The sequence below is a fragment of the Bos indicus x Bos taurus genome, chromosome 10, assembly GCF_003369695.1.
Source record: "Bos indicus x Bos taurus breed Angus x Brahman F1 hybrid chromosome 10, Bos_hybrid_MaternalHap_v2.0, whole genome shotgun sequence".
NCBI lineage: Eukaryota > Metazoa > Chordata > Mammalia > Artiodactyla > Bovidae > Bos > Bos indicus x Bos taurus.
The window spans coordinates 8,987,873-9,005,780 of NC_040085.1; the positions used below are offsets into that span (position 1 = coordinate 8,987,873).

The 17,908-nt window shown below is 51.6% G+C and overlaps 1 protein-coding gene across 1 annotated transcript in view; it reads right to left on the reverse strand.

Moving 5' to 3' along the window:
* ITGA11 (integrin subunit alpha 11) overlaps positions 1-17,456 on the reverse strand; it is a 133,109-nt gene extending 115,653 nt beyond the window's left edge. The window contains exon 1 of the mRNA XM_027553060.1: positions 17,311-17,456. Within this exon, the coding sequence (XP_027408861.1) occupies positions 17,311-17,362 (52 nt within the window). The 5' untranslated portion in view covers positions 17,363-17,456. The remainder of the gene's footprint in view (positions 1-17,310) is intronic.
* Positions 17,457-17,908: the final 452 nt, after the last annotated feature.

The following is a 17,908-nucleotide window of genomic DNA, read 5'->3' on the forward strand; positions in this document are numbered from 1 at the left end:
TGTCTGCCCCTGGTCTTTGAATGCGAACTAAAAAAAGGAATTGTGGGGGCCCGTCCCTTTCAAGCCTGCAGGGCCCGCCCTACAACGGATACACCCCACCCATTTGAAAAGTTCTCTGTCTGCATAGAGCTCAACATAAATGCACCAGAACCCAAGCTAAGCTGGATGCTATTGGCTAGGCTTGGTGGGGATAGAGGACGCTGAGGAATGGAATGGCTTTGGTTCCAAGTGATATGCAGAAGCCCTTTGGTTTTTGGTACATGTCAGTTACTTATGATTCCAAAACTATCTCAATGTCTAATGCCACTTTTACGACCTTAGGAGAATTAAGGGCTCATGACTCCATCTGCCTTTGCTAGAAAACAAAGGCCTGTCTTGTGAGGTGGTGAGTCCCCTGTCACTGGAGGAATACAAGCCAAGGATAGCCACTTATCTGGGATGTTCAGGTTCCAAGTTCCCTCTTGGAAACCCAGGACTCTGAAGCCCAGGACACCTCTGAAGCACAGGACTCCTCATGAACCTGTGGATGAGGAAGGGCCAGTCATGCAGTGGGTCCCTCTATGTTCTAGATGGAGTTGTTTTCAAATAAAATTCCAGTGTAACCTGGTGCAGGCACTATGGAAAACAGTATGGAGTTTTCTCAAAAAACAGAGCTTCCACATGACCCAGCAATCCCACTCCTGGGTATATATCTAGACGAAACTCTAATTCAAGAAGATGCACGCAGCCTATGTTCACAGCAGCACTCTTCACAATAGCCAAGATGCGGAAGCAACCTAAATGTCCATCAGCAGATGAATGGGTAAAGACGACGTGCCACATGTACACAGTGGGAGACTGCTCAGCCACGAAAAAGAATGCAACGGTGCCATGTGCAGCGACACGGATGGGCCTAGAGCTTACCATTCTAAGTCAGTAAGACACAGAGAGACAAAGGTCATACGCTACCTCTCATGTGTGGAATCGAAAATACGACACAAATGAACTTATCTATGAGAAAGAAACAGACTCACAGACAGAGAGCAGACTTGTGGTTGTCGGGGGAAGAAGGGCGGGAGAGTGGTGGACTGGGAATTTGGGATTAGCAGACGCAGACTAATATATAGCATGGATACGCAAAGTCCTACTGTGTGGCACGGGGAACTATTTTCAATATCCTGTTACAAACCATCATGGGAAAGAATATGAAAGAGAATGTATATGTATAGCTGAATCACTCTGTGATACAGCAGAAATTAACATTGTAAATCAACTTCAATAAAAATACGTTTAAAATAAAATAAAATTAAAAAGAATTTCTGTTGTCAACTTCTTTCTCACGCAACGTGTAGCTTTACAACCAGAGGGAAAACTCTGGCTCAGGAAATGTTCACAGAAGCGTGGAAGCACAGCCCCCAAAGAGCTTTCATAAACATGAAGGCCAAACATTTATTTTAGAAGTGATTGAATGGAAGTCTTAAGAGGACATGCGGCTAATTTAAGTTTAGAATGGGAGCCTGAACTTGACCCAGAAGTCGTTATCCACAGTCCAGGGATTTTTCATGACCCTGGGCTTGGAAGGTCCAGTTAGTGAGAGATACAATCCAGTCCCAGGGTTTGGTTTCCACTTCTGTAACACTCAGGGTTGGGCCAGACTGACCCATTTGGAGTAAGTCCTGGCTGGTTTCAAACAGCCTTTCCTATAAAATCAGGACGAGGCAGGGTGGAGCTAACATTCTGTTAGCTGTGAATGCCTCTGTGTGACTTAGTTTCCAGTTGTCTTACTGTCCAGCAGGCTGTGAGGGGTCAAGGTTTAAAGGAGAGAAGTGTTTCCTGGTGGGACCTGCCTGGGGAAATGTCAAGACCCTAATAGTTACAGGAAGGGCAGATGGTGTGACGCTACACAGAGGAGGAGAGAGTAAGAGAGGAGGAGGTAAACAGTGCCCACTGCCCAAGGGACAGGCAGCCTCGTGGACAGTGGAGTACAGCTGATAAGATGACAGGTGAGGAGACGCAGCCGCGGTGACACAGAAGTTCACAGAACTATGGTAATCACTTTGGCAGAAGTCTGGGAAGGCTTCTTGGAAGAGGAGGCCTTTTTGGATCTGTTAGGGCCTAGAGAAAGCAGCAATATCCTTTCCACTTTAACCTACATCCTCGAAGGACATTTGTTATGGAGAGGATTGGGGTTTCCTCTTCTTTCGTGGAGACAACAGACTTATTCAGACTGTCCTCCCCAGTGGTTCCTACACCACCCCTACTGCTTCCCCACCCCTTTCCCAACTCCAGGCCAGCCCCAGGCTCAGTGAAGCTTTGATCTGGGGCTCTTGGCCTCTGGTTCTGCATAAAAGCTCCCTCTGCCCTTGAGAGAGGGGCACCCTGGGCAGACCCTTCTTCCCCAGCCTGCCTCCATCAGCAGTGGGCACCAGTCCAGGGGAGCCACTGCCAAGCCTAACAGCGCTGCAGAAACACTGAGGGACCTGGCTCCTAGGTGGGGGGAAAGTGCCCTCCTGGGCCTCACCCTGGGGAGGGCTGAGCATGAGAGAACATGGCCAAGCCTGAACTTCTTGGGACTCTTCCTGGCATGTGCCAAGGAGTTGCTAGCCCTGGCAGGGTCATTGACCAAACCTCCAAGGAAAGACTTGCCTGGTGGTCCAGTGGTTAAAACTTTGCACTCCCAAGGCTGGGGGCCCGGGTTCAATCCCTGGTCAGGGAACTAGATCCTGCATGCTGCAACCAAGACCCAGCCACTTCAGTTCTGGATGAATAAGGACGAGGGGACAGCTGTCCTTCCCGAGGGCTGCACAGGGGGACCTAGTGTCCCCTGTGGCACAGTGGGTGCAAAGACTTCAGGTGGGACAAAGGTGAGCATTAAACAACGCACTGGTGCACTTGGTCACTTGGTCGTGTCGGACTCTTTCTGACCCCATGGACTGTAGCCCACTAGGTTCCTCTGTCCATGGATCTTTCAGGCAAGAAATACTAGAGTGGGTTGCCATTTCCTTCTCCAGGGGACCTTCCCAATCCAGGGATCAAACCCCCGTCTGTCTCCTGTGTCTCCTGCATTACAGGCAGATTCTTTACCCACTGAGCCATCTGGGAAAACTTGACAACTCATGTTTAATGGATATTAAAAAACTACAAGCAAATCAAAACTTAGATTTCATACCAATTATTGCTTAGGATGAGGGTATGTGAGAAGACTGAGTTGATTTAAAGTCAATTGAATGAAAATTATTAAGTGCAAATACTCCAGATGTTACACAGATACGGCCAGAGTTATGTGAGCGGTACAGGAAAAGCAGGAAAGAAGGTGGCCTTTGGAGATGATCAAACCTGGATTTGGAGTCTGGAACTCATCTTTATCGGCAGCTGCAAGACCTCAGGCAAGTCACATGACCTCTAGGAATTGCAGTTTCTGGACTCAGACCTCCCTGGATTCAAATCCCAGGCTGTGACTTTATGACCCTGGTGATCTTGGGTAAATTACTTAATGACATGCCTCAGTTCCCTCAGCTCTGAAGTGGGGGGGATAACAGCACCCCTCTTATAGGATTATCGAGAACATGAGTGCTCAGACAAAGCCTGATTCATGCGAGCTGTCAGTGACTGCCAGCAAGTAGCACACATTTAGTAGAGCACCTCATCCTCGCCAGACATGTCGTTTGGTAATCCGTATTATTTCCAATGGTTTATATTAATTCTACAAGGCAGGCATTATCATTTCTATTATACATTCCAAGGGGCTTCCCTGGTGGCTCAGATGGTAAAGAATCTGTCTGCCATGTGGGAGACCCAGGTTCAAGCCCTGGCTCGGGAGATCCCCTGGAGAAGGAAATGGCAACTCGATCCAGTATTCTTGCCTGGAGAATTCCATGGACAGAGGAGCCTGGTGGCCTACAGTCTAGGGGTCGCAGAGAGTCAGACATGACTGAGTGACTAACACTTTCATATACATTCCAAAGAGAGGTTATGACTTACCCAAAGTCACACACTTCTTAAGTACCAGGGCCATTATTCAAACCCCAAGTCAATGGTACATGCCCCTAATATGAACCTTGGGTTCAGGCTCAGTCTCCCCACCTGTTCAATGGGTTTCACATCATCTCCCCAGTCACCAAGGCAGATTCTGGTCTGCTGGTTCCCAGGAATTGGACCACAGCTTGGTCTACTACTGGGGTCTACAGTTCAGCCCCTGCCATCTTCTCTGGGTGCTCCCAGCTCCTTCTGGGGTACCAGAGGACATGTCCACATTCTGTGGTCCATGGATGATGTCTGAATCACTACACTTTTGTGGGAAAAGAGGCATTTTAAACTTCTGTTCCACCCCCGTGTTCTCTGGGAAATCCTGTCACATACCTAAGTTTTCATTGCGTAAAAACACGTCCCATCCCATGTCTCCCTGTGTCCTCTCTGAGTCACAGTAAATAACATTGAACAGCATGGGGCCAGCTGGACTGGCTTGGGCTGCACGCTGTGAATGATTTTCCCCTTTCAAGGCCCTTCTCCCATCAAGAATCCCTCCTGCAAGACCTGCCCACTTATAACCACCACCACCCTCTTCTTGTCTGGAAAGTAAGTCTTTAATAACAAATGGCCTTGGAAGTGTCAGGAGTGAATACCTAGGGGACTGTTGTCCTAAGAAAGGTGCCTGGAGCTTGGGTGATACTTGTAGAAAGGGTAACTACTAGGATTTCAGTCTGTTGCAGGCTGGGGGAAGGTTTTCATTGATTAATTCATTCATTCCACAACCACTTATCACTAGACTACTTTGGCCGGGCACTTCTCTGAACCTTGGGGTACACATGTAAAACAGCATTCAAGAGTGCATGCTCTGTACATCTGCATTTCTATTGCTGTCCTGACAGAAGGGGGAAAGGAGGGCGGGACAAACCGGGAGAGCAGCACCTCCGTATATACATTGTGACGTGTAAAAGAGGCAGCTGCGGGGAGCTGCCGTACAGCACAGGCAGCCCAGCCTGGAGCTCTGCGATGACCTAGAGGGGACGGAGTTTCGAGAGGGCGGGGACATATTCATACTTATGGCTGATTCACTTTGTTGTACAGCATAAACTAATGCAAGAGTGTAAAGCAATCATGAGCTTCCTCAGTAGCTCAGTGGTAAAGAACCCGCCTGCCAATGCAGAAGACCTAAGAGTCAAGGGTTCAATCCCTGGGTCGGGAAGATCCCCTGGAGGAGGAAATGGCAACTCACTCCAGTATTCTTGTCTGGGAAACCCCATGGACAGAGGAGTCTGGCAGACTACAGTCCATAGAGTCACAAAGAGCTGAACATGATTGAGAGACTGAGCACACACACAAAGCAATTATATTCCAACAACAACAACGAAAAGAATTCTTGCTCTCCTGATTACACTCTGTTGGAGGAGACAGACAACACACAAGGTGAATTTAAACAATTGGTATTAATGCTCGAGAGTGAGGAATACCCCAGGGGGACTGAAGCAGGGGCAGGGGTTTATGTAAGGGGGTGCACGTAGGGGAGGCTGACATTTTAGTTAGGGGAGCAGGAAAGGCCTCTATGAGAGGAGGTGTTAGAGAAAAGACCTGAAGGAAGTGAGAGAGGCTCTTTGGTGGTGAGCACCCCAGGCAGACGGTGAAGCCCAAGGCGCCAGGTATGTTTCAAGAACATTCCAGAAACTGCGTGAGTGGAGCAGAAGGAGCAAGTGGGGGAGGAGTAGAGGATGAGGTCAGAAAGGCAGGGGAGCTGGATCCCAAGGTGTCTCACCCAGAGAAGAAGGAGAGCCCCAGAGGGTTTGGGGCGAAGAGATAGGATGCGATCTGATCTATATCCCAGCAGCATCCCTCTGGCCACTGGGAGCAAGAGTTGAAGGGACAGGGCGGAGGCAGGGAGACCAGTGGGTTGGCTGCGGCCACAAGCCACGGGAGCCTTTCTGGGTGCCCCTTCGGCAGCCCCCAGACCTCTGTCTGTCCCCCAGTCCTAGTCCTCCGGGCTGAGTAGAAGTGGAAAGATGGATGGCAGACCAGAGCTTTCACACCAAGGATGATGGAATCAGCCCAGCTTACAGGCGGGGGTGGGGGAGGGGGCGAGTTTGAAGATGCGCTCAAAGGCAGGCAGATCCACAGGGAAAAGAGAGGAAAGAGCAGGGACCATCTCGGTGACCACTCTGACCCATTCGGGACGACCAGAGGGGCCTCTTGCCGAGCCTGCCAGCATGTCTGCCCCTGGCTGGCCTCACCATCAACAGCAAGCACATTCCACAGCTGATGTTTGGCTTGTGGTCTGGCCTGGCCTTCTGGTTGGTTTCTTCTGCTCTGAAAGGCTTTTAAAATCAGAGTCTGGGTTCTCTTTAAGTTTGGGGCATGAATCACTGCTTCTGGGTCTGGAAAGGGGATGGAGGGACAGGAGGCCCCACACCAGGAGTGCTCTCTGTCTCTCTCAGGCCCGAGTGACACCAAGGCACACATACACATATGTGACAGGCTTCCAGTCAAGACATGCCGAGTCAGACTCCCTTCCAAGCACCCAGCCAACATGTCCACCTGCCCCAAAGCCCCATAGGTTCAACACATCCAGAATCCACTCGACTTCCTGTTCCTTAAATGCCCCGGCCCCGTATTCTCTCCTCTTCCTTCCCTGGGGACCAAGGATGCTCAGTCCACCCCCCACAGGCTCCTCTCCCTTCTCCTCTCACCACCCGTACATCCGGCTCTGGCGTCCTCCTGCCTGGGTTGGAGCCATCTTAGCAACCTCCTTGCTCCTGGTTGTTGTCCTGTCTCATCAAATTCCCCGCCCCCACCCCATATCCGCCCCACAAAGGAGCCTCTCAAAACAGATTAGAACATGCCTCTGTGTGTGTGGTAGTCACTCAGCTGTGTCTGATTCTCTACGACCCCATGGACTGTAGCCCGCCAGACTCCTCTGTTCGTGGAATTCTCCAGGCAAAAATACTGAAAGTGGGTAGACATTCCCTTCCTCCCCTGCGGATCTTCCCAATCCAGAAGTCGAACCTGGGTCTCCTGCATTGCAGGCAGATTCTTTACCATCTGAGCCCCTAAAAAGCCCAGAACATGCCTTTAACCTTCCCCCAAAACCTCCAATGGCTCCCATGCTACATTCAAATATCTTAGTTGGCATTGAGTCCTCTCTCAGTGGCCTCAGCCCATGTTCCATTCTTGCAGTTCCCTACAGCACACACTCCAGCATCCTGCTGACCAACATCAGGCCATTTTTCAGATACATTCTCTGCTCTTCCTACATTTACAAATCATGTCTTTTTCAATTCTCAAATCCCAGAGTCTTTGTGGCTCTCTTATAGCTTTTATTACTTCCTCCTTTGTCTTAGTTATTTTTCCAAAGATCTCTCTCCTATTAGGCCATAAACTGCTTGAAGGACAGGACTTATCTCTTATCTTTTATCCTCCAAAGAGCCTGGCAGAGAACCTAATACAAGCCACTGTGTTAGGACCTCTTGTGGGTGCAGCTTCAAAGAAACGTAAGACGTCTATCTTGCCCTTAAATATCTTTTCGTTGACTTGGATAGACAGTTCTTTCATTCAGCACACATTCTGTGAGCAGTACAATGTCTGGTGGTCTTCTCAGGTGGCTCAGTGGTAAAGAACTCGCCTGCCAAAGGAGATGCAGAAGACTCGGGTTCAATACCCGGGTCAGGAAGATCCCAGAGAAGGAAATGGCAACCCACTCCAGTATTCTTGCCTGGGAAATTCCATGGACAGAGGAACTGGTGGGCTTCAGTCCACAGGGTCACAAAGAGTCAGACACAACTGAAGCGGCTGAGCATGCACCTTCTATGTCTGGCATTATGGGAGAGCTGAGGACACAGAGACTGATAAGAGATGTGGTTCCTGCTCTAGTCCAGTGGGGGACACTGTCCAGGCTATTGTAATACTGTGTGGTGTCTGGGGGTATAACATCATGGGAAGAACAAGCATCTCAAGATTCACACCAGTGACTGATCCAAGGTCTGACTGAGGAAGACCTGAAGATTAAGTGGGAGACAAGAGAAAGAGGGGATCAGATCAGATACAGGGAACGATATGAGTGAAGGACAGAGACAGCTGGTGTGTTTGAGAAACTAAGAAGCTCAGTTTAGTGGAGGTGCCACATGGTGCTGTGAGTGAGGGGTTCCGAGTACAGGCAACTCAGGGTCTGGTGAGTTCTATTAAAGAGGCTGGACTCAACGTAAAAGCAACAGGGAGCCGTGGAGGGCCTTAAGCAGAGGAAGTGACTACACACTCGGTTTGTGTTTTCGCTTCACTTCATCTGCTATTGAGGAAGGTCTGGGTGGATGGGGGCAGGAGGGAAGATGACACCTGAGTTTGTGCTGGGGCCTCAGGCTGGTCCCAGGGGCTTCCTCCCCTGCCCTCCGGGCAAGCCTCCTCACTTTTTCCTGATAGAGCATCCCTTCCCCACCCCACTTGGGCTTCTCTTCGCCAGTTCCAATCCTGAGTCAGGTGCTTCCTTTACCTGAACGCTCAGAACAGCTTCAGTGGGGCCCAGAATCGCAGGGTCGGGGTGACCCTAATGGGCTTTGTCTAACCCTCTGCTGGACACCTCCCGCTGTGCCAGTCCATCTGCACGGGACAGTTCTGACCAGGATCCTTGGCCGAATTGGTGACCCTATGGCCCCTCCTGGGCTTTTCTTTGGTCCAGGTGGGACCACACGGTGATTGGTAGTGTATGGCCCTGTGCAGGACACAGACAGGGCCACTAATGAGTAACCCTCCAACTACCCACCCCCAGCCCAAATTTTACTTCATGCCTCAGCCTCCCACACTCTGCTTCCACCTTGTGTCTCCAGCCCAGCTTGGCCACAAATCCTGTGAAACTGCAGGCAGGGGAGGTGGGCTGGAAAACTGGGGGACAGGAGATCTGGTCACATCTAGGCTGCACCACTGATTGTCGTGTGACCCTGAGCAAGTCATTGCCCTTCCCTGGACAGTGTTTTCTCTTCTGCTCGACTGGGGATTGGGTTTAGATGACACTGGTGGTTCTCAGGCTCAGCTGCCTGTTAGAACTCCTGTGGAGCTTTAAAAAATGCCAATGCTGGCTCTACCATAGAGACTGATCGTGTGTTCTGGTGGGGCCCAGGCAAAGGTTTTGTCTTACACCATCATTCCCTTCTTCACCCAGGAACGAGGACCACTGGATTTGCTGATTGTCTGCAGACCAAGAGTGGGGTCTGAAGTGGGCAGGTAAAAAAACCCAAGAAGTAACTCCTCATTTACAAGTGTTAGCCCAGCAGGACCGCAGCAGTACCAATACCCTCGGCTGGTGGGAAGGCTAGGTGGCACCAGTGGTAAAGGATCCACCTCCCAGTGCAGGAGACATAAGAGACAAGGGTGTGAGCCCTGGGCTGGGATGATCCCCTGGAGGAGGGCAGGGCAACCCACTCCAGTATTCTTGCCTGGAGAATTCCATGGACAGAGGAGCCTGGCAGGCTATAGTCCATAGGGTCGGACATGACTGAAGCGACTTAGCATGCATGCACGTGGAAAGGTCAGTATTTCGAGTTTTGGTTTCTCGTGTTCACCAAGGGGGCTACTCCAGAGCCCAGCATCAGGTGCTTGAAGGTCCCCCAGAAAGGCTCTCAAAGTGGTCTTGGGTTAGTAACTGGAAACAGAAGCATCTTCTGAATTCCATGACTTAAAAATCATCCCACGGTCCTGGCTATGTGCTTACAGAGCTGCTCCAGGGATCCTCTGCATCTACAGACACCAGCACTTTGCACCAGCAGCCTGTGTGTGATCTGTACCTTTCTGCCCTCACTGTGTTCCCTGAGGCAAAGGCTGGGCCTTATCTGATTTGGAATTTCCAGAACCTGGAGATGCCTGGGGTTTCGTGGGTGCTCAGTACATACTGGCCAAATGGACAAACCAATCAGTTTCTTCATGTGTCACGAGGGATCCTGTGCCTTCCTTGCCAAATCACAAGCCTGAGAGGAGAGAACTCTGTGAGAAGTGGCTCAGGCCCCACACTCAGAAGGGGCCCTCTTGGTCTGATGCTCTGCTGTGGCCATCTTGAAATTCTTAATAGTCTTTAAACAAGGAGCCCTGTATTTTCATTTTGCACTAGGCCCCACAGATTATGTAGCTGGTCCTGTGTATGTGGTGAGTGGTGGGAATAAACTCAGAGAAGAGCTCTGTCTACATACTATTTATGGGACTTAATGATTGCCAGCAACCACTGAATATAAGGGGCTAAGGGAGCCAGGAAAAGAGCAGTTCCAGTGGATGGAGAGGAGATAGACATGGCTTTGTGGTCTTCTTCCTGGCAGCAGGAGAAAGCAGCAGTCTGAGGGCTTGGGGATGGGCAAGACAGGGAGAATGATGGAGACTGGAGACACCCTCAGCAGTCTACGGAGAATGATTTCAAGGATCTTGTCCGACCTGCCTGCCACAGATGTAGAAAATCTACTATTAGAACTTCATTCCTTTGGCTGAAGCAATGCTTTCTCCTTAAGTTTCTCTGATGAGTGTAGCAAATTAGGTTCCTAATCTCATCTTTGACCAGAAGATCTGCCTTGGAGTTTCTATGTGATCTTGGGGAAATCACTTAATTTAAAGAAAATATTTATTTATTTATCAGCACTGGGTCTTAGTTGCGGCATGAAGGATCTTTAGTTGCAGTGTGTGAACTCAGGTGTGCTGTGTGAACTCTTAGCTGAGACATGTGGGATCTAGTTTCTGGACTAGGGATCAAACCCAGGCCGGGTTGCATTTGGGAGCACAGAGTCTTAGCCACTGGACCATCAGGGAAGTCCCAGAAAATCACTTAACTTTGAAAAGCCTCTCTCTCCCCTCTCTATCTAATGGACATACCTCTGACCTCAGCTAGTCTATTCTGACTGATAGAAAAAATATACGGGCGTGCTCTTTGCAGACTGTTGGGAGTTACATCCACTTGCTCATTTCATGATTTTTCCATGGCCTTTCTGAGGCCCAGTCTACAAAGAATCGAGTTCTGGAAATCTGCAGGGTCAGGATTCCTGGTAGCCTGACCCAGCTGGGTGATGCGGCTTGGGGAAGAAAGCTGTCAACCCCAGCTGCGGAGGCAGGAGCCCCTTCTCTCTGTGTCATCCTGTTTGGAATCCTAGAGCACATTGCTATAGCAACTTGCCTAACTCGCCCCACATGCCACGTGGAAAAACCTCTGCCTGCTTTAGAGCTGCATTACCAAACCACAGACTGGCTTCTCCTGTGTTACAGGATGAGGGCTACCATCATACACAAGGGTCTAGGTAGGAGGCATCTGACCAGTGATTGAGAAGTGAGCTAAGGGGTTGGACTGTGCCAGGAAGGTCCCTGGCCCCAACCATTTGGTCTCACCTATTTCAGATCCTGGTACCTGAAATTCCATCATTAGCCCCTTGTTCCTTTGGCTCAAACACAAACCAGTTAAAATGCAAATCCCTTTGGGTAGGATCCATGAAGTTGTCACCATTCATTAGTGCTGTTCAGCATGAATTAACTCACTGGGCCGGGAGCTCAGAGCAGGTTTTGATTAGGGGAAGCAGAAGCTGGGAAGGGAGGAGAGGAATGCCCAGCCTGGACCCTGAGGATGGGCTGGAGAGGGAGTCAGAGTGGCCCAGAGTATTGGGTCTTGGGGGCAGATGGGAGAGCCCGCCTTGGCCCTGAGTAGGAAGGCAAGTGAGGGAGAGAAGCCCTCATATTACAAGACACGGCATGAGGACCACTCCTCACCAAACCAACGTCCTGACTGAGAAATCACTGTCTAGCTGAGTCTGAAGGAAGGAGCAGCCTCCCTGGGCCAGTGGCCCTGTGAGGGTGGCCACTGTATACAGACCTCAGTTTCCCTGAGGACAGCATCTTCCAGGAAGAGCATCTTATTCATCTTTCTGTGCTCTCCAGGCCTACTTCCTGAAGAGACATTAGTTAGTGTTAGCAGCTCAGTCGTGTCTGACTCTTTGCAACCCCATGGACTGTAGCTCACCAGGTTCCTCAGCCCATGGAATTTTTCAGGCAAGAATACTGGCAGTAGGTTGCCATTTCCTTCTCCAGGGGATTTTCCTAACCCAGGGACTGAACCCAGGTCTCCTGCCTTGCAGGTGGATTCTTTACCATCTAAGCCACCAGGGAAGAGACATTATGCATGGATTAAAGGTAAACACCAAACACCACCTCTCACTCAATCAGCCTGACTCCAGATGAGCTATTTAATGTCTCGTGTGTAACCTGGTGGCTGTGGCCACAGCGAGGTCTAGCTGAGATGTGAGAAAGTGTTTGACACAGTCCCTGGTATCGATCAAGTGAACGATGGGAAGGGTGATCCATGAACTGCTACTGTTTGCTGAGGTAGTACTGGGTGCCAGATGCTGTACCAAACACTTGATACGAATGAACCGTAGATCATCTAAAGGACACATCAGCCTGTGAAGTTGTTATTCTACCCATTTTACACATGAGGATTGAGTCTCAGAGGGGCTTATCTAGGGTCAAGCAGAAAGGATTTGAACTCAGTTGGGTTCCCAGGTCACACATATGCTAATCATCACTCCAGCTCAGCGCAGGTGACAAAGGAAATGAGGGGCAGAGGTGGGGGTGGGGTGGGAGGGGGGCATGTTTGACCACACAGGCTTTTTCCTCCAGGTGGGATTTTATTCATCTTGTGAAGGCAGTAAGTACATACTATGAAGATGCTTCATGAAATTTTGCGGGGAGCTTATTTATTTTTGGTTTACAAGGTGACCAGCTGCAGTCTCCTCCCCTTCTCCCCTTGCAGGTAACATTTTGGACTTTCACCTGGCGGGGTGGGGACAGTCCTGCCTAGACCACAGCTCTGCAGAGCAAGCACTTCACACTGAGGGCATGTGGGTGACTTCGGAGCTCACAATTATTTCAGGGAAAGTAGTTTCAAATGGCTGTGGATTCCTGATGGTAGCCCACAGTTTGGTGGTGGTTGGGCAGCGTCATTAAGCTATGAGGGCAGCAGAGACACCGTTTTGGAGATGGGTTGGTGTACGTTTCAAGCTTGCTTCATAGCTGACCCTCCCTGAGTCAGCCAAAGGCTGTCACTGCCTGGGGAGGACTCTGATGGATCCTTTCTCTTTGTAGCTGTGATAGAACACTGTATGGAGGGTCTGGAAGCTAGAGTGAGACAGTGATCTCCAAAGTCAGGCATTAAGAAGAGCAAAGAGGGCTTTTGGAATTTTCAAAAGTCCCTTCTTTATATCAAGAGCCAGGCCAGCCCAGCCCAGAGCATAGTTCTGTCCTAAGCAGTGAATGGAGAGGATGGAAGGGAAGTTCCCTGTTGCTGGAGGAAGTGATAACTACAGGAGGGAGAGGAAGAGGGTCACAGAGGGCAAAACAAAAGTGAGTTGCTGTCTGAGCTCCTCAGGGGCCCACTGCTGTGTGTGGGTGGGCTAGGAGCAATGAGAATGGTGAGGAGACAGGCTTCCCCTCTGTGCGGGGAGCACTACAGGGTGAATAAGAAGAAAGAGGGTCGTATTCCACTTTCATCTCCTTAGGGACCCCAGGGTCTGCCTGTGGAAGGCTGCTGAAGCTCCTCGGCTGATGGTAGCTGAGAGGCTTGGCTGGCAAGCTCCCAGTAGGGTGGGCATTGGAGAGGCAAAGGGACAAACCTTATCTCCTTTCCCTCTTCCCAAGGGCTTGGATCTTTTTAGCCTCTGCACACCCGTGGTGCCCAGTACTGTGCATTTTCCATACAAGATTTTTCTGCTGAATAAAACCCCCTCCCACAAGGGCCATCTGTGTGGGATGGTTCTTCTCTCCAACAACACAAAACCTTCCTGCCAGGATCACATTGACTTCAAAACAGCCTCAATGGCAACCCCTCTCCCCCAAGTTTCCATTATGATCAAGACTTTGGGCCAGGCCTTTGGGGAAAGGGGTTAGGGAAGTTCAGGTTTACTTAGGGCCCTGGCATGTATGTTTCCACTGAGCTTCCACTATCCTAGCACTTCCTCTAGACTTCCCTTATGGATTTGAGTTTGAAAGTTGCATCTCTGCATCCTCAGATCCCTTATTCAATGGCTGGTACCTTGAGCAATGATGAGGATGATGCTGAAGAAGAAAAACAAACTCCTAGATGCTCAATATGTGCCTGGAACTTTTCAGTTACTTAATATACATTATACATCTTCGGATACTCTTTAAGTTCTATTATTAATAATATCATCCCCATTTTGCAGATGAGAAAACTGAGGCACAGGGCTGGTTAGTAACTTGCCAAGGAAACAGAATCCCAATTATCAGAGGTCAGACCCATCCCAGGCAGTGAAAAGCCAGGACCTTCAGCCCCACACTGCGTCTGGTCTCCCTGTGTATCATCTGTCAGGTAACAAGTGCTCAGTAATGGCTAAGGGTCTTAATTTTTTTTCTGCTTCCAAACTGGGAGGAATTAATTTTTATTTTATTTTTAAAAATTTTGTCAAAGTATAGTGGATCTACAATGTTGTGTCTAATTTCTTGTACAGTGAATGATTCATTCATATATGCTCTTTCATAATCATCAGATGGGTCATGATAGGGAAGTTCTGCTCAGTGGATCTGCTCTCTCAGAATGTCAGCTGTAGCCATCTTTGGACTTGTCCACTTTTTTTCTGGCTTTCTTGATAGTTTTGCCCACGTCACCACCCTGCCCAGCCTGCAGCAGAAGCTCTGGAAAGATCAAGGCTCTGAATTCATAATGGCTTCAGTGAGGACTTCCATCCCCCTACCCCCCACCCCAACTTGACCTTTGACAAGTCTCCTGCCCAGCTACACTGAGCCATCACCAGTAGGCAAGCTGCCTAGTAACCCTCACATTGAATCCATGTGATGCCCAGATGGGAGATCAACATCAATCCTGTTCTGGAGCTGGGAGGATGGGCCCAGTGATCTCTGTGACCCTTCTAATCTTCAGAGTCCCCACGGATCAGAATAATCTTGGTGGTTTTCAAATACTCACCTTTTGTTTCTTTAACTACCGTAGGTCCAGGAAACGACACTGTAATGTACAAACAGTCCCACTCGAAGGTCTATCCACACGCTACACATTCCTTCAAGGCCCAGTCCAAATGCTATCTCCTCCTCCAGGAAGCCTCCCTTGCTTATTCAAGCAGAACTGAACTTCCCTGTTTGAACTGCAGCCCTCAGCTCCTCTGTGCCATTCACTGCCCAGTGCATCTATTTAGCTTTCCCTGGTCTCACCTTGTTTTCAGCTACAGGCAGGGCCCAGATGGCATACATGCTTGGGCCCCACCCCCAGCTCCTTGCAAGCAGATGTCGTTCCAACATTGATTGATGCGTTTAATGAATCCCATATTTCAAGAACCCAGACTGACCAGACATAACTCAGGAGTGATTTTCTCCATATAAAGGGAGTTCTGAGTCACAAATCCTGTCCCTGTCCTTCCCCCTACCCCCCTACCTGACCCCCTCCTTCATCCTTACTTTACTATTATCATTATTAACCATTGATTCAACCCTACTGTTGTCTAAGTCCTATATTAACAACTTTTCACTTAATCATGCCAACCACTCAGACTTTCTATCTCCATTCACAGAGGAGGAAACCTGTTGGAGAGACTGTATAACCTGCCTAAGGTGGGCAGCAGAACCAGATGGGAAGCCAAGATTGATTTCAAAGCCTTTGCCTCTACTTTCCTTAAGATTCTAGCCTATAATGCAGCTGTGTGCGGGCTCAACTGCTCAGTCATGTCCAACTCTTTGGAACCCCATGGACTGTAGCCCGCCAGTCTCCTCTGTCCATGGGATACTCCAGGCAAAAATACAGGAGTGGGTTACCACTTCATACTCCAGGGGATCTTCCCAACCCAGGGATTGAAACTGCCTTTCCTCCATCTCCTGCATTGCAGGTGGATTCTTCACCACTGCAGCACCTGAACAGCCCCCGTAAAGCATCTACTTCAACTCAAGCTCTGATGGGCCCACATATCTGGGATCACACAGGAGTGCATTCCCTTTTCCTGTGGTGGGATCTGCTAGTGACTTGAAGACAGTTCATAGAGTTCGCCCTCTTGCCTAAATGACCTAGAGAGGGCTTCACCTCTGCTGCCATCAGCTGGTTTCTAGATATATGCTCGCCTGGTTCCAGCTCTTCCCCTGCTGTCCCCAACTCTCCCCCCTCCCCAGCTTAAATCATCTATGTTTTCAGCTGTGACTCTAGGATCTGAACTGCACCCCACCAGCAGAGGCCCTTTCAACTACAGAAGCTCCACTGCGGACAGCAACAGGGTGTTCGGGTTTCCAGTGGTATCCCAGGACTGGGGTGAAGTTCCTTGGGCTGGGGGGCTCTCCACCTGTGCTCTTTGAGGGCGCCTCTCCCCCTGCCATCGCATCTGACTCCCACTGCTGGCCCATCCCGGATCTGGAGCCAACGCAGAAGAGGAGGCTAGGCCCAGCGGCCAGTCCCCGAGGCGCTGGTCCCTGCCAGAGCACTGGGCCACTCCAAGGAGAAGTCCTGCAAGTTTTCCGGATTCGTAGAACAGCGCCTCTGTCTGCCGCCCTGGAGTGGCGGCTCGCACCAGGACGTCAGGTGTGGGGACTCCCCGGCCGGGTGCCCCGGTGCGGAGAGCCCAGGGTGGCCTCTTGCTCCGGGCCGCTCGCCCCACCGGCCCGGTGTCCCTGCCGCGCCCGGACGCCTGGAGCTCATCAGGCTGCGGCGCACGTCTCGGCGACCGCGGCGTCCCCAGCTTTATTGAATGAGCGCACAATTCTGAGCGCGGGTTTGGCGGGCGATGGCCCGTCCCTACTTCGAGGGTCAGGTAACGTTTTCGGGGGGCCCTGGCCTGCCGAGCGGCGCCCGGCCGCCTTTGGCTTGGCCCTCGACGGCTCGCCACAGCCTGGGCGCCGACCGCCCCAAGGCTTCGCTCCGTCCGGGCCCGAGCGACTCTGGGCGGCTTTCAGCTCCAGGTCTCCCCCAGTACCCTCCTTCCCCCGGACCGCCGCACCCAGCTCCCGGCTCTTAGCGATGCTGCCTCCGCGAGCCCCGGCGCTCGCGGGACCCCGAGTGCCCCCCGTGGCGGTGCGGGAAGCACTTGGAGAAAAGCAGGGTGCCCCGAGGGGCCACCGGCCCTCGGCGCTTTTCAACTCGAGCCTCTTCAACTCATCCCAAACACACCAAAGTCCCGGGTCCAGGCCGCCTCGGCGCGCCTCCCTCCTTGTGTAGAACTTGGCGAGCCGCTTGACTGCAGCCACTTCCCCGGGGACCCACGTCCCCCAAAGCCGCGGAGGTCGGACCCTGGGTGCGCACCGCGAGGGGCTCCTGGCCGCCGGACCCCAGGCCTCGGTGGGTCAGGGAGGGGCTGCCGGAGGCCAGAGCTGGGGGTTAAGAGGGGGACGTACCTGGCCACAGGCTGAGGGTCCAGGCCACCAGGAGGCCCCTGGGCAGGTCCATGGCCCGCGCGGCGCGGCGGCGGGGCCCGGTGCGGAGCGGCGGCGGGGGGCGGCGAGCCAGAGCGGCAGCCTACTCTGCGCGGCGCCCCGAGCCTGCACTGCGCGCGGCGCCCGGTTCCCTGACAGCCGCGGCTCCTTCAGAGGAAGTGGGAGGGCTGGAGAGGCGGGGAGGGGCGCCGGGACACCGCGGGGCTCTGGCCGCGGTCCAGTCTCGGCCCCTCTGCCACCTGGGCAGGCGGCCGGCTGCGGCCTCGACGCGTCTCTAGATTTCTCCTTCTGCCCCCAGCCCACTCCTGCCGTTGGAGACAATTCCAGAGAACCACGCTCCTGGGAACCACCTCGCCAGTGCCCTGCCTCCCACAGCACCGCCACCGAATTCAGAGTCTGTTCAGGAAAAGTGACTTACAGTCCCACGTCCCAGAGGAAGGAGCTTCAGAAAGCTCAGAGAGTACCTCAGGTGACCTAGGGCCACGACTGGGTCTCTCCTGGCTCAGAGGAGTGGATGTCCCTACAACGTCCATTCTGAGACAGCCCCCTGCTCTCCTGC